The sequence below is a fragment of the Pelodiscus sinensis genome, chromosome 9 (assembly GCF_049634645.1).
Source record: "Pelodiscus sinensis isolate JC-2024 chromosome 9, ASM4963464v1, whole genome shotgun sequence".
In the NCBI taxonomy this organism is placed as follows: Eukaryota; Metazoa; Chordata; order Testudines; family Trionychidae; genus Pelodiscus; species Pelodiscus sinensis.
The window spans coordinates 15,921,477-15,936,751 of record NC_134719.1 but is presented as its reverse complement, the minus strand read 5'-3'; the positions used below and the strand labels follow the sequence as shown (position 1 = coordinate 15,936,751).

The following is a 15,275-nucleotide window of genomic DNA, read 5'->3' as shown; positions in this document are numbered from 1 at the left end:
AAGTATTCCTTCCTTCCTTCCTTCTTCCCTCCCTCCCTCGGCCTGAAGGACTACACAGTCATGGTAAAGATTACAAGCAGACTAGTGGCTGGGAATCAGCTTGGCTTTGCAATGCATAACCACTTTTTTGTTGGAATACACTGATTACCATCACCACCACTCTTGTGTAATGACAGAATATTATTTAAGAAATAAAAATCTAGGTGCCTGAATTTTCAAGACTTTGTGATTTATTCTAAAGCTGAGAGTAATTTCATATCTTAAAAGTAAGGCTATACGTAATGTTGCCTGCTGCCAGATATAATTCCTTAGTTTGAGTCCTATGTTTCCTGCTCCAGAGAAGCTTAAGTGACTCACACCCAGAAAAAGTGACTTTAAGTGGGGATGCATGAATTACTTTGGTAGCTTATAATCTACCACTATATGTTGGCAGTAGGAAACAGAATGGACAGTAATTAAAGAACAAGGATCCTTGTGCCAGGACTCACTGCACATCTGATCCTTCATCCAGACCCAGACTTTGTCAGATGGCCATTGCATAGCTTAGTTAACCAATGGCAGCAGCAGCAGCACAAAGGAGAAGCTGCCACACAAAGCTCTCCATAGTACAGCACAGCACTGGTTAAACCTTTCTTGTCCAGGACTCTCTGGTCTGGCAACATCTGTGGTCCTCCAGGACCACATATGTTGCTAGACCAGAGTGCCCCAGCCACAGAGGTTGAGCATGACTGGGAGAGAAGCTGGTCTGTTCAATGACAGCCTGCAGTGACTGGGTGGCAGGGAGAACCAGGAGCAGCTGCTGCTCAATGCGCAGGGCCATGGAACTCTGGGAACAGCTGCTGCCCCGCACAGGGTTGGGGGGCAGGGAGCAAAGCCCCAGGAACTGACTGGGAGTGCAGAGACAAGCAGGTGGACTGGAAAAGGTCAGGCCTCCGGGTTCTCTTAGGGCAGCAGCCAGGAGGAGAGACCCAGGAGAGCCCAGACGCCTGACCTCCCTATATCTGGAAAATTCCCTTGTTTGGGAACCAAGGGTGCCAGACCAGGCAGGTTCAACCTGTAGCTTACTTCAGACCATTCCATGGGGTTTTCTAACTGTTTCATTCAGTGCAACATTTCACAACAGACACATCCACTTTTGTATCGGCTTCCTTACCCTGACCCCCACAACGCTTTGTCCTCACAATGTTTCTTTCTGCACACTGCCCCAAAAGGCTTTGTGAATCCTTAGTCATTTGCAGACTAAGTGCACTAGAATAGGGTTCCAAGGAATATTTGGAACATTATGAAAGCTGCAAGCGTGTGATGAAGAACTTAAAAATAGTGGACTGCCAATAACATATCACTTAAACATTCTAAACATATTTCTTTGCTCTTTATTTTGGAAATTGTGGGCATATAATTTATATTAGTATCAATGTGAAATGTTTGTATGTGCACACCCCTCCCCCAAAGGAAGATAAAATCCTAAATGTTTGGTTAACTTGGGGGTTTATTCTGACTGTGACCTAGCTATATACAACTTTTTTCTTGCTGATTTTTTCTCAGCAGCATGTTTTTTTCTGAACTATATTTACTCCCAAAATATTCATGACTATCTGCTGGCCAGAAATACATTATGTAAGTGAATTCATGGAGATTTCCCACCATACAAGGTGAAGAGACAGTGTACTCTACATTTTTACTTGGGATTTTGCCACTAAGTTGTGAAACTGCCAATAATAAGTAATATATAATAACTGTTTGGAAAATATAATGAGGTTATTGTTCCTTAAGTGTCATCTTTTTATGCTTGAAAAGCTTCTCTCCTTCCTCCTCTGCTGCTGATTCTAATGTACACATTGGGGGATTGAACAAAGGTCACAGTCTGGATTTGCAGATGGTAATATAGAAATCCACCTCGGAACAGAACAATGGTTGGAGAAGAGGAATAAAGACAGCCAGTGATCAGTGGAAAGAGAGTCCTGGAGAGGAGCCATCTATCCAATAAAGATTCCAGTTTGGAACAAGCTCCTTCTGGGTGATACTCTTAAAAGGATTAGAAAGGAACCCAGATAGTAAGAGAGAGTAGCATTTTCTTGACAATCCATAAAAATGTTAGTGAGTGACCCTCAAGTGCAACAAGATCTCACTGGCTGATGCTGAAAAAAGCAGATTTTTGTTTAATACACTAGGAACTGTGATACTCTTCTGTAGAGGTAATTCGTACATTTTCTTCCAACATTTAAAAATAAAATTGCAGAAGAGAATTATTATAATTTGATCTTTGAAATTCTATGTACCCTTATATATAGTCTCCTCATACACATGGCAGATTTCCCTGACTGCACATTAAATATAATAAAAGATACTGTAGATAAATTTGAACAAAGCTTCTTTAGTGACACGTTTTTGTATTAACCACATAATTCAAAATACACTAAGGTTTAAGTAAAAGCACAAATGGGTGCATTATTGATCTGGTATATCTCATGTGAAATAGGTATAAGGTAAAATCTAACTAAATTCTGAATAGGATTTGTTAACCAACTAGTCAACAGTACAGAGACAAAGAGCAGAAAGTCTAAGAGTATTATTACAAGGCAGGAATGTAGTATCAGTTGGTGTGCAGCAAACTATGTTGTTAATGTAACTTTCATTTCATTCATGCCTTCTTATTATCACCAATTATCAAGGATTTTTATAATATATTACATGTCTGCCTGGTAGCTTAGTCCCCACAGGAAAAAATAATTCTTGTACAATTAACAGCCAACAGGTAGACTTCACTGATTAATCCAGTATGCTGTAAATTTCTAAGACTGCATTGAATCATTTAGCCTGATTCTAAACTCATATTAATTTTACACTGATGAAATGCCACAGACTTATGCACAATCCCCTAACAGTATGTAGTAGAATAGACAATAAAATATAATTATTCCTGGTTACGCTGATATAATGATACATCTTGTAAAATGGAAAATACCAAGTGTGGACTTTATTTTTTCAAGGTATGATTTGCTAGTATGACTTTCACATCTGACCTAGGAACAATAATTATTCTGAAGAAAGCAAAACCCCATGGCAAAAAGAACTGTTAGAATTATTTCATTTATACATATATATTTTCACACTGAAGATTTGCTAAATGATTCACTCATTTGTGGACAGCACTGTGCAGAAGTGTGCTCCCTTTCTAATGTGAATTGTGTATCATATTTATTGTTTCTAGGTTAATGTGGATATATCTCTCTGACAAATGTATAAGTAGATGGAGGCCCAGAGGATATCTGTTTTATTTGAAAAGCCAGTCAGAAAATATTGTGAAGAAAACCAGCCAAAGCATTGTAGGAACCAATCTACAACTTCAAAGGAGTACACTAATGAGGGCAGTTCTCCAGCACACTGATGCCAACAGCTTGAATACAAAATGACATGCAATGAAAACCCAGGATGTGGAAAGAAGATTAGCACAGTTAGATGTTGAATGAGGAGTCTCCTTATTAAGCAGGTAAATTGAACCTCTACTGATATGGACAATAAAAACACAGAGCATGTAACACGTTCTCTAATTTTTCTGATTGGAAAATAGTTGAATTGTCAGAAATATTAACAAACTGAATATAGTAACCAAACTCATTTCTCAATCACTGAAACCTTCAGGCTACCGGCTTTGAAATAGCAAAATCTCTTATCATGTGTGTCACAAGCTGATGATGACTTTCTGTAGAAAACAATGATGATTCAGGATATGGAGGCTAAAGTTTAAGCTGATTCTGGGCTCTTGGGTAAGGCCTCACCTCTGGGTCCTGTAATGACAGGTCGATGATGCTGGGTGAATGCCGTTCCAAGGGAGGAGGTCTGCGAAGGCGAGGGACTGCTGAAACCAGACTTCTCTGACTTCTTTAATGTGGTTGGCGATGGCATTCCTGGCAAGAATGATTGATAAGTGCAATTTAATAATGCTAGGTCATGGAACGACAGCCTATGCATTGTGAAAGTGGGTGCAGAAGCAGCTAAATAAGCTTAAAGGACAAATACAATTGAATACAACAAGCTGAAAGCTCACTTTTATTTATGATCTTTTTGGGGCAGAAGCAGCCCTGGTTTGCTCTGAGCAATAAGTACTAAAATGCAGCCATACTTTTCTTTTTAAATCTGAAGTACAGATAAGATACAGCTTATTTGTTGTTACTATTAAATCCTAACTATGCTTTATTTTATAGAAACTTGTAATAGTTATAGCACTTGGATTTTACATGGTTTTAACAGTTAACTCCGCTAATTGGCCCTTAACTCATACTATTTTATTAAACTATTGCACATGGGTATTTTAAGTGTGCTGCAAGAGCAATACACAAGGGCTATGTCTACACTGGTGCTATATTGCGCCAGAAATATGCAAATGAGGCTAAGTGTGGGATATCGCCAAGCCTCATTTGCATATCTAATGAGCCGCCATTTTGCGGAAGACGCTCTTGCGCCAGAAGGAGCGTCTACACTGCCTCTTCTTGCGCAAGAAAAATCTCTTACGCAATGCCGTTATGCTGATTATTTTCAGGAATAATGGCATTGCGTAAGAGGGTTTTTCTTGCGCAAGAAGGGACAGTGTAGACGCTCCTTCTGGCGCAAGAGCCTCTTCCGCAAAAATGGTGGCTCATTAGATATGCAAATGAGGCTCTGCGATATTCCACGCTTAGCCTCATTTGCATATTTCTGGCACAAGATAGCGCCAGTGTAGACATAGCCAAGGAGAGAAAGGAATCTCACTTCAGATTCTGAATTCTCTTATCCTTTCACAGCTTAGTTCAAACTCAGTTATTTTAAAATTATTTGTGTGGTTATCTTTGCTTTCTTTCTTTTTTATATTTTTATATTTTTAATATATTTTTATATTAAAGTCACAATTATTTTGTTTCATAGCAGTTCAATACCTATGAATACATAGCAGAGGCTTCCCATGGAAAACAGAACCATCACTGGGATGACAACATTTCTATTGACATTATATTGACCTTCAGCCCTGATGCAATGTTAATATGACCCTTTGGATTTATTCTTCCATGTGACCCATTTTTGTTAATATCATATCAACTCTGTGGGTCATTCAGCTCTGAGGTAATATTACAAATATTAGTAGAATGGATGTTTTGCAATGGACTTACCAAAATCTGCTATGTTTAGTACACTGCCTTAATATGTGTATGTGAATTTCTATATTACCACAAACATACATACACACATGTTCAGACTGTCCACACTGCATTTATAGCTCATTTTCAGTATATCTATCTATTGATAGATATGCAGAAAAAATAAGGTCAAATTCTTTAGGCTACAGTTGAAATAGCACAAAAGAAAAATGATTATTCTTAATAATGGTAGCTTTATAGTCCCCAAAAATATAATTTACAACACAAGGCAGTGTGCTTGTGCATTGCAGGAGTGGAATCTTAATGGGCCCAATTAAGTTTTGTTGCATACATATCAGAAAGTTAAGTAAAGAGGGGGAGTAGGTAAAGTCCCATTTTGTAGCAACTAGCGTTTGTCTAGAGACTGTTTTCTATCACCTGGTGCTGGCTGTTTTTTCATAGCAGGAAAAAGTTAACAACTTGATTTTATTTTAAAACAAAAGTTTAGAGTAGATGGACTATGGCACAATGCAACAAAAAGGGGATATATTATTTTCTCATGATTTTCTACAGTTATGATACATCCTTTTGATGGGAGGAGGGGATGTGAAGGTGGGTTTAATATCATATATGTGAATGAAATATTAACAATCTTTAGGATGCAATCTGTCCCAAAGTTGCCTTCTAATCTATTGGCCAAATGGATTTGTGATGTCACAAAAAGAATGGAGCTTAACAGGCCCACTTACGGGGGAAAGTGGGGGAGAGGACAAAGGACGCAGATGCTCCAGGGCCTGGTGATTCAAAAGGTCCGGGGCATCCATTGCCACTATTGCAGAAGCCCGAGGCCCTTTACACAGCTGCCAGAGCACCAGACAGTGGTAAGGGGTGGGTCTGGCTGCCCTCAGCCCTGCCCCTTCCAGAAGCATGAAGCCAACCTCCTCCCCTCCCTCGCCAACCTTGCCAGGGCAGGGACCCACAGAGACGGTCGGCTTTGCTGGAGCTTAATGAGTACATACTATGCTAGCAGGTGCTACTTGGGCACGTATGGAAGCCATGTTTCAGTTACTTATAACTTTATGTTTAAATGTGTCCCTCCACAGCAAGCAAAGATATTATTCCTCAATAAAAACAGTAGCCATGTCATAGTCCAAGTGGCAATTTCAAATATTTATATATTGTGTCTCTGTATGTGGCCATTCATGTACACCAGTATAAACATGTGTGCATACTCAGTACACCAGACTGTCCATGGGCTTGCACGCATGTGCAAGGGAGGAGATGACCATGTAATGAGTCATCCCAGTGGCTAGAAGGGCTATCCTTAGGATTAATGGGGCTGTACACAGTACTATTAAACTGGTGCTACTATGCCTGATGGCAGCCTATGGTGGGGCTGATTTTTTAGAAATGTGATTTTATAATCTTCAGCAACACACTAATGAAATACTTGTAAAGCAAATTTTCAAGTAAGGTCCTCTAGACTAACACAGTAAATTCAGAAACTGACAGTATATATCTGAGGTTGTCAAATGGCTTCATTATCATTAGAATGGCTCTTTCATAGGTTCAATGTTCCGCTAATAGGTCTGGAGACTTTTTCATTTTTAAGTTAACTAAATCCTCTCTGGAGGAAGTGAAATCGCAGACCAGGGATAAGAAAAGCGGGTGGGTGGGTGGATGTTAAGACCCAGTGGTGACCCAAATTTTCATGTGCCCTACACAACTGCATATTCTGTATATGCATAAGTACAACCTTGGTTGCTATGGCTAATCATAGTATTATGCTAAACGGAGAAGAGGAAGTGCTCCTTTGGGGTAGCTATGAAATTTAATCTGAGATTCTCTAAAGGGGAAAGGACTATGCCATCCCCTTTGCACTTGGCCACAAAGCTTGCTCGGTGCACCAGGGGAGAAGGCTGGGAGGATTCAACTCATATACTTGCTTTCGTGCTGGGGAGCTGAAGACAGGCACTGAATACAGAGAAAGGACTGAATTTTAATCCTCAATCCCGAGCACAATTATACTGTGGTGTAATTAATAAACAGGAGTAACAAGTGCTATTCATGCTTAAATATTTTCCAAATAAGGTACAAGTTGAACCTTTCTAATTCAGCACTCATTGGTTCAGCAACAACCTTGGTCCAGCATGATTTTAGTTAGCTGGATGTCCACTTATCATGGGTGTGGCCACATTTCCCATTATCTCATAAAGCTTGTTTACAGCCACCAACCCTGGCTCTCCATGTTCTGTGCTGTTATTTGGCTCTAATTTACCCATAAATGTCTTATAAGAGCCCAGTAAGCCGTGGTAGAGTTGGTAATGTTGCTAGACAATACTGACCTCCTGAGGTTCAGCAAATTCTCTGGTTCGGCACCAGTCAGATCCTGAGGGTGCTGGACTAGAAAGGTTCAACTTAATTAAATGTTTATCTCCACCTTAAGAGCACATCCCCTGTTCACATGGCTGGGCACACAAGGTCCCAGATGCAGTGGCAATATTGAGGTTCCCCCTTTGTAGTAAGGGCCAGGAAATGCAGAGTACCTCAGTGGCAGATCTCTGCACTGAAATTCAGAGGAGGGAATGAGTGTGTTAGGGTTGTAACAAGAGCACAATCAGTGGTACTGCACACACAGCCGTTCTAACAGATCATAACCCATGTGCAGGTAAGAGCAGTGTTCCACTTTTCACTACAGTCTCTAGTGCGACTACTTGAGGGCTATAAAACATTTTAGACAGCCCATAAACTTTCTTCTGCTCTAGTGCTATAAAACTGCTTAATTGATTTAAGCCAACTTTTGTTTAGAACAAAACTCTCTTCTGAGGTTAGAACGTATATGTACCGACCCCAGACAAATTCACATGTCTGAGTTATAAACACCTAAAGATGAGGATTTATAATGAAAAGGCCAAATGATCTTGAACTATGGCAATGCTGAGTGGTGTCATTATCTAATGGGAAAGGTTTTTATAAGGTCAAGACAGCTGTAATGTACAAAGAGAGCTTTCTACTATAAAATTAGTTGTGAAATAACCAATGGGTAGAAAAACAATGTGATGCCAGAATTATAATTAACTGTTCCCCATTACCATCATTTTAACCTATTGTTAAATGGTTTGGTTTTAAAACAATAGACACTACTGGATTTTTTATCTTGTCTTACTTTTCATGCTAAATTATTACTTTATTATAAGGGATTGTATAAACCAGATCTCAAGGGGAAAACAGCTGCTTCAAAGTTCATCATAATATACAAACAAGATTTTAATTATTTAATTTAAACTTGACTAAGAACAGAACAGGAGGATGAGTATATTTTGTCCTTTAAGATGGAAGAGGTATAGCAGTAAGTTATGCAATGCAAAGCAGTTAATATCATTCACATTTTACGATGCACTAGCACGGTGCCTTTGAAGCAAAATTCAAACATTCTATGAATGGGTTAAGAAAAGAAGAAATACAGTCTACATGCAAGAAAAAGGTTTCCAAGAACAAGCCAAAACATGTCCCATTCTTCTAAATTTATCACAGCCATGTGACATCATCCCTGAGACTGCCAGAAATGACTTTTTTTTTCAATTAAAAAAACCCCCTCTCACTTAGCACCATATGTTTGGTTGATGTGCCTGATATATCCTGCATATTCCTTAGTCCATCCATTTCATATATTCATATTTTATTTTCTGAGGGTGCATCTACACAGCACAGTTACTTTGAAATAATGACTTATTTCGAAATAACAGCGTGAGCATCTACACAATAATTCCGTTATTTTTAAATAATTTAAAAATAATGGACGGCTTATTTTGAAATCTGTATACCTCATTCCACAAGGAATAATGCTTATTCTGAAATGGCTATTTGGGAATATCAGTAGTGTGGATGCTCCACTGCTTCTATTTTGAAATAGCTCCTTCCTAGGGTCATTCAAAGTAATTATCACCAGTGTTTCCTGGGGGCTCTAAATCGAGGTAGCACATCCACATTAGGGAACCCTCCTTGGACTAATTTTGAGGCTTCTCTGTAGTGTAGAAGTGCTATTTCAAAATAAGCTATTTCAGAAAAAAAATCCAAGATAGCTTATTTCTAAATAAGCATGTTGCGTAATGTACCTTAAGTTAATATTTTTCAGGGCTGGTCAATTCCACTGTAGCTTCTTTCAGGAAAGCAAAATCACATGGGACTGAAGTTTAATCATCCAGAAAAAAATGGCCCAGGTACTGCAATTCTTATTCAGTCCCACTGACTTCAACTGGTGGTGATATGGGGTCTCTACGCCTCTAAAAACAGGCCGCTTATTTAATTGTGCTTCCTCACCTCACAGGGATGTTGTGAAGATAAACAGATTAAAAGCTGAGGTATTCAACCTCAGACAGATGACTAAATTTTAGCACCCATGTCTGAGAACTGATAGCACAGTGATTTCAACACACTAAGGCATAGACTTCAACATCAGGCACAGCGCTGAATAAGGATAGCTGGTGGATAATTCGTACCATGCCAGGTGGTACTGTGATGTGGAATGACAATTTGTTCCTCTTTCCTGTATGCGGCAGGGCAGCAGCAAATTATAATGTCTCCCAAACCAACTGTCTGACCAGTGAATATGCAGGGAAGCCAAACCTTCACCCATTCCCTGTCCCTTCCTAGTCACATGCTATGAGGAAGAAGTTAACACTGCCTGAGTTCAGTTCTGGGTAGCCCATATAGGTTTCCAGGGTAGTTCTTACTATTCCCATGGAGCTATGAAGCCCAAATCACTGATGAGCGCTACATTTCTTGTTAGGAGACACAGATTTCATACAGACTGTGTCAGATTCTCCCTGACTGTAACTAAGAAGAGAAACAGGCCTATGGCATTTTCATCTTGTTTGACAATTTTAACTGCAGAATAAACAGGGAATCTAACTGCAAAATAGAAAAGGAAAATCGAGGGATTTTATCGTCTAATGCTGGTGGAAATTGACGTGGGTATCTTCACTCAGTGGTGGGGAAACCTGCAGCCCACATGCGATTTGACAAGGTTAGCCTATGGAGAGCCATCAGATGTTTTGTTTATCTGACCATTCGCGGGCACGGAGCTCTGCAGCTCCCAGTGGCCATGGTTTACAGTTCCTGGCCAGCAGGAGTTGTGGGAAGCAGTACAGTCCGGGCCACCACTTCACACAGATCCCATTGTCTGGGAACAGTGAACCGTGCCACTAGGATCTGTGGGCCTCTGTGTTCTTAACCGCTGGTCTGAGACTCTGGCAGCCTGGCCGCGGTATCTGTGGGGGCGGGACTGGGATACACTGCCCGGTGCTTATCCTTGCTGTGGGAGAGGCATGTCCTGCTCTGCTTCTCAGTCAACCAGCACCGGGCAGGGACAGGTTCTCTTCCCGTATGCAGAAGAGCACTTTGCTGTACGGTGGAAGGACCTCGCGGAGCCCGGCGCAGCAGTCTTAGAGCAGCTGTGACTTTGGTAGCAGCGCTTGGCTGGTGGCTAGGAGGCAGCGCAGGGCTAGGTGAGGGGGACAGAGTAGGCACTGGGGGCTCTGAGGGCGGAGCTAGTGCTGGGGGGCTCTAAGAGGCAGGAGGCTGACATTGGGGGGCACTGGGGCATCCAGAGTGGGGAGCTGGCACTGGGGGTAGGGCTAGCAGTGGGGCAGGGCTGGCACTGGGGTGCTATGGGGATGGGGCTAATATTGGGGGCCGGGGAGGCACTGGGGGAAATCTGGGGGAGTTGAGTGCAGTGGGGCTCTGAAAACAGGAGGCTGTCACTGGGTGTGGGTTTGGTTTTGGGAGGCTTTAAGAGGTAGTGGGGTGACACTGAGGTATTTGGGATGGGGGGCTGGCACTGGGAGGCTCTGAAGACAGGAGGCTGGCATTGGGGGGTTGGGTACAGGGGACTCTGGGGTCAGTGGTAGGAGCTGGGCAGTAGTGGAGGGGGGGCTCTAGGTGTTAGGGCTGGCACTGAGGGCCGGGGCTTTTGGCAGACCAGTAACATTTTATTTGCATATTTTGTATTCATTATTTGCCTAATGAATATGCAAATAAAATATTGACAGTACGCATGCCATTCCCTGACACAAAAAAGGTTGGGAACCACTAGTCTAACCCATCTGAGGTATGTGTGGTTAGTGTGCCAGAGGTTCATCACCTCTTCCTTAACTTATTGTACTTTTATTCTTGTGATTATATATAAAAAAGCCAAACATATGGGGGCTCAGCATGCTCCCATTTTTGAAACGTTTTGCCACTGTCTTCAATGGGAGCTAGAGCAGGCCCATAATGGTGCTAAATGGAACAAGATGTGGTTTTTTTTTTGAAAGCGAGTATTAATTTTTCATTGTTTTTTCAGTTAAAACGAAATTTAAGAACAGTGCACAATAAACAGAAAATTCAGACAACAGAAATCTTGAAACTGTGTGCAACAATATTTTCTCCAAAGAATTTGGTCATATTTTCAAAATTAAAGCATTCTGAATTTTCATTAATTTGGCAATTCCTAAACACAAAGCTCTAGTTTGTTCATTCCAGATCATGCATCACACTCTTCTGCTCAATGCACAAATGCAAGCATAAATGGAATCCTTGTCCTTCAGTGCTTCTGGTTACTGGAGCCATTGAATTGATGATGAAGTCCTGCAGTTAGACCTTCCAAACTCTGCACTTCGCAAACCTCCAACCCAAATTTAATCAGTGAATGCACAGGAATAGTTCATGTTCACCATCTTTTAAGGATCACTGGAACACTGATATTTTTAATCCCTAAACCTCCTGATACTTGCCAGTACAAGAAGTACAAAAAAAGGCTTTGTAAAGTATGCCCAGAGAGTCTTAAAATTTCTATGTAAGAGACTGATGTTTATTAAATAAAATAGAGAACAGTGTGTAAGAATTCAGTCAACAAAACCATTCCCAGAGAAAATAGATACTCAGTAGCCTACTTCCACACACTAAATTCTCCTCTCACTTAGATTGGTATAAATCAGAAGTAACTGCAGTAAAGTAATGGAGTTACTTTAGAGACTGATGCCCTCTCTCTGTCTAAATAGATATATATAGTGTGACATCCATCTAATTTGACTTCAGTGTTTTCCTTAGTTCACCTTTCTGATAAAACACCATCATAGCATATACTTTTCACCATAACACACAACTCAATATCAAGTTAGTTATATTTGTGTTAACTAATTTCAACCTGAAAATAAGATATTAACTATGTAGATAACTACCAAAATGCTCCCAGGAGCTGTCTGATGTGGAATCTTGAAGAAAATTTCATACTAAAAGGTAACCGTGCAATAGAGCCTTGAGCTTTAATGACACCCTCAGGTACTATGGTGTCTGAGGAATCTGGGAGGCTTAAATATTAATGGGAAGTGGACAAAACAAAACATTTGTTTCAGAAAAAAAAAGGTGATGCATGAAGGCAAGTTGGCTGTTGAATGAAAGTCTGCTATTATCTGATATGTTGGGGGAATCACTCAAGGACTGTTCATTCAACTGTGAAAATTACCCAAACAATGCCAATGAGGTTAGTCAGAATTCTACAGAAGCGTTGGTCCATATAAAGTTGGTATGAAGAAGTTTCAACTTATCTTCCTGAGTTTCCTGTCATTTTGATGATCATGGTAATGTCAGTCATAGTATATTTGTTATACCTATTGCTGAACAAATTTTATCAGTCATCAGCTGGCCCTTGATCACAGTAAGTGTTGTATGTCAGTTTACTGTAGTTGTAGCTCCAGTATGCACACAGCACAAGGGTTTGCTCTTTTTCTAACAAGCGCACGTTATTGTTTATTGAATTTCTTCTACTTGTGTGTTTGGGATGCATTTTCTCCTGTACTCTCACAATCACTGCTCAGTTTGTATCAATCAGTGTCTCATTTCATAAAACAAAATTCAGCTTAATGAACAATGATAAATGAAACAAATAAAATTAAAGGTCCCTATTCTGCCATTTATCAATTTAGACTAATCTATATAAAAAATCGGTTAATATACAATATCAGTTTCTTCAGCAGATTATCTATTCATCCATCCATCTACATACCCACTGACCTACCCATCTGCGAGGTACCCAAGTGGCTCTCAAATATTTAAGATAACAAAACAACAGAGACATACTAACGGTTCAAAAACATAACAAAAATGTCAGTAAAACATATGTACCAGTAATTGTTCCAAAGAAATGCTAAAAAGAGACTGATGAAAAATAAGGAGTAGGGTTTTTGAAAGTGCCTAATGAAATTAGACACGGGTGACCCCCGACTTGCAACGCAAATGGTTCCTGGCATCGTAACTCAAACCTTCATTGACGATAGGCGCCGTGCATCGTCATAAATGTGAGCCGAAAACACAAGTTGTTTTTTTTTGGCCCCTTCTGCACTTTAAAAAATAGTGGTAAGTGGGGGGGGGGGGGGGGGGTCACAACTCAGGCAGTCGCAATTCAGGGGTTTCCTGTACCCAACTTACACTGAAATTTAATGGGATTCAGACACCAGTCCATTAGGTCCCTTTGTAATTGTAATGCAAATAAGAATCATATTCTTGTCCCACTAAAGATAATAAGGGTAAAAATTTCTACTAGTGTGAATTGATGCCATTCCATTTACATCAGAGCGGTATCAGGTTATTCTGGCAGAAAAGTCGGCCCAGAAAGTTATGTAATTTGCAGTAGGTATCTTACCATCAGTTTTTAAGCAGACATGTACCCACTGAAACCATGTTGCTGAAAAAAAAAATCTGTGGTACAACATGGTTTACAGAAAGGAGAACAGGAATCTATTTGTGTGGATATGTGCAACAATATCCGAACTGATTAACATCTGATATGCAAAGCTAAATTGAAGTAATCAGTGAAGTCACTAATATGACATACTTCACATACTACCAATGACTTTATGATAGAATTTCATGAGAATTTTGTATTTGAAAATTACGAGTTTAATGTATAGCATGATAAATTTAAAATTTCAACTAAATATTAGACTGAACCATATCCTTTCCTATTGTACAGAAAAAAATATGAAAAAAATGTCTTTTTAAAGTGTCTTTAGCTAGCCGCCCGCTGAAATTGTAAAATTAAGATTGTTCCACAGCAATGTTTTATTAGCGTTCTTCAGTATATTTGGTAGATTACATATGGAAGTAGGCACAAACTGCAGCCATCCATAAGAGAATATACCTTTATTTGTGTGATTTGAAGATAGAATATCAATGGCTGTAGGCAAAATATGCCACTGTAAATTCAAATGACATTTATAAAGCCCTCTAAAAATCTTTGCATATGATTATAGCTGAGGTATGATATTTTTACAAGTAAAACACCAAGAATAAATTTATGTTTCCGTTGTATCTTCCGAAGATGCATATGGATGCTAAATTTCAAAGGAATTTTTAATAACCAAAGACAATGTGGAACAGAAAATCTGAATCTATTTTTTCAAACACCATTTGCTCCACATTTGTTGACCCTAAGGGTATGTCTACACTACAGCGCTAATTCGAACTAACTTAGTTCAAATTAGTTAATTCGAACAAAGCTAATTCGAATTAGTGCATCTAGACTTAAAAACTAGTTCGAATTAGCGTTTTGCTAATTCGAACTAGCATGTCCACACTGAGTGGACCCTGAACTGAGGTTAAGGATGGCCGGAAGCAGTGCCAGCAGGGCATCAGATTAGGACTTAGAGTGTGGAGCTGCTGCCTCAGGCTAGCCGAGGGCTGTGCGTAAAGGGACCCGACCCCACCCCGGACAGACAGTTCTCAGGGGTTCCCCGCTTGCAAAGCAGTCCTGGCTTGGAGTGCCCTGAGTGCCCACACTCGGCACATCACAGCAGTCGGCCATCAGCCCGGCTGCACTTGCTGCAGGCTGCCATCCGGAGGGGGAGTCAATCAAGAGGCTTCAGGAGAGTTTCCACCCGGAGGAGCCCGCAGAGCCAGCCCAGTCCTCCCCATCGGGGGCTCGTACCCCATTGCTCCCTCACCTCCTTCCACTTACCCCTCCCTAGCTCCCCTTCCTGATGTTCAAAATAAAGGACACGTGTGTTCAAAAATAGAAACTCTCTTTATTGAACAAAACTCGGGGAGACTGGGAAAAGGAGGTGGGAGAGGGGAAGAGAGAGGGTGGGAGAGGGTAGGGCAACTAAAATGATCAGGGGTTTGGAACAG

The 15,275-nt window shown here is 40.5% G+C and overlaps 1 protein-coding gene across 13 annotated transcripts in view; it reads right to left on the bottom strand.

The window, feature by feature from the left end:
- Positions 1 to 15,275, bottom strand: part of NFIA (nuclear factor I A) — a 502,526-nt gene that overhangs the window by 64,033 nt on the left and 423,218 nt on the right. For 8 of the 13 annotated variants that reach the window (XM_006132338.4, XM_006132341.4, XM_075936113.1 and 5 more), the window contains exon 7: positions 3,780 to 3,908. The exons of the other annotated variants lie outside the window; for them this stretch is intronic. In XM_006132338.4, the coding sequence (XP_006132400.2) occupies positions 3,780 to 3,908 (129 nt within the window). The remainder of the gene's footprint in view (positions 1 to 3,779; positions 3,909 to 15,275) is intronic. 13 annotated transcript variants of the gene reach the window in all.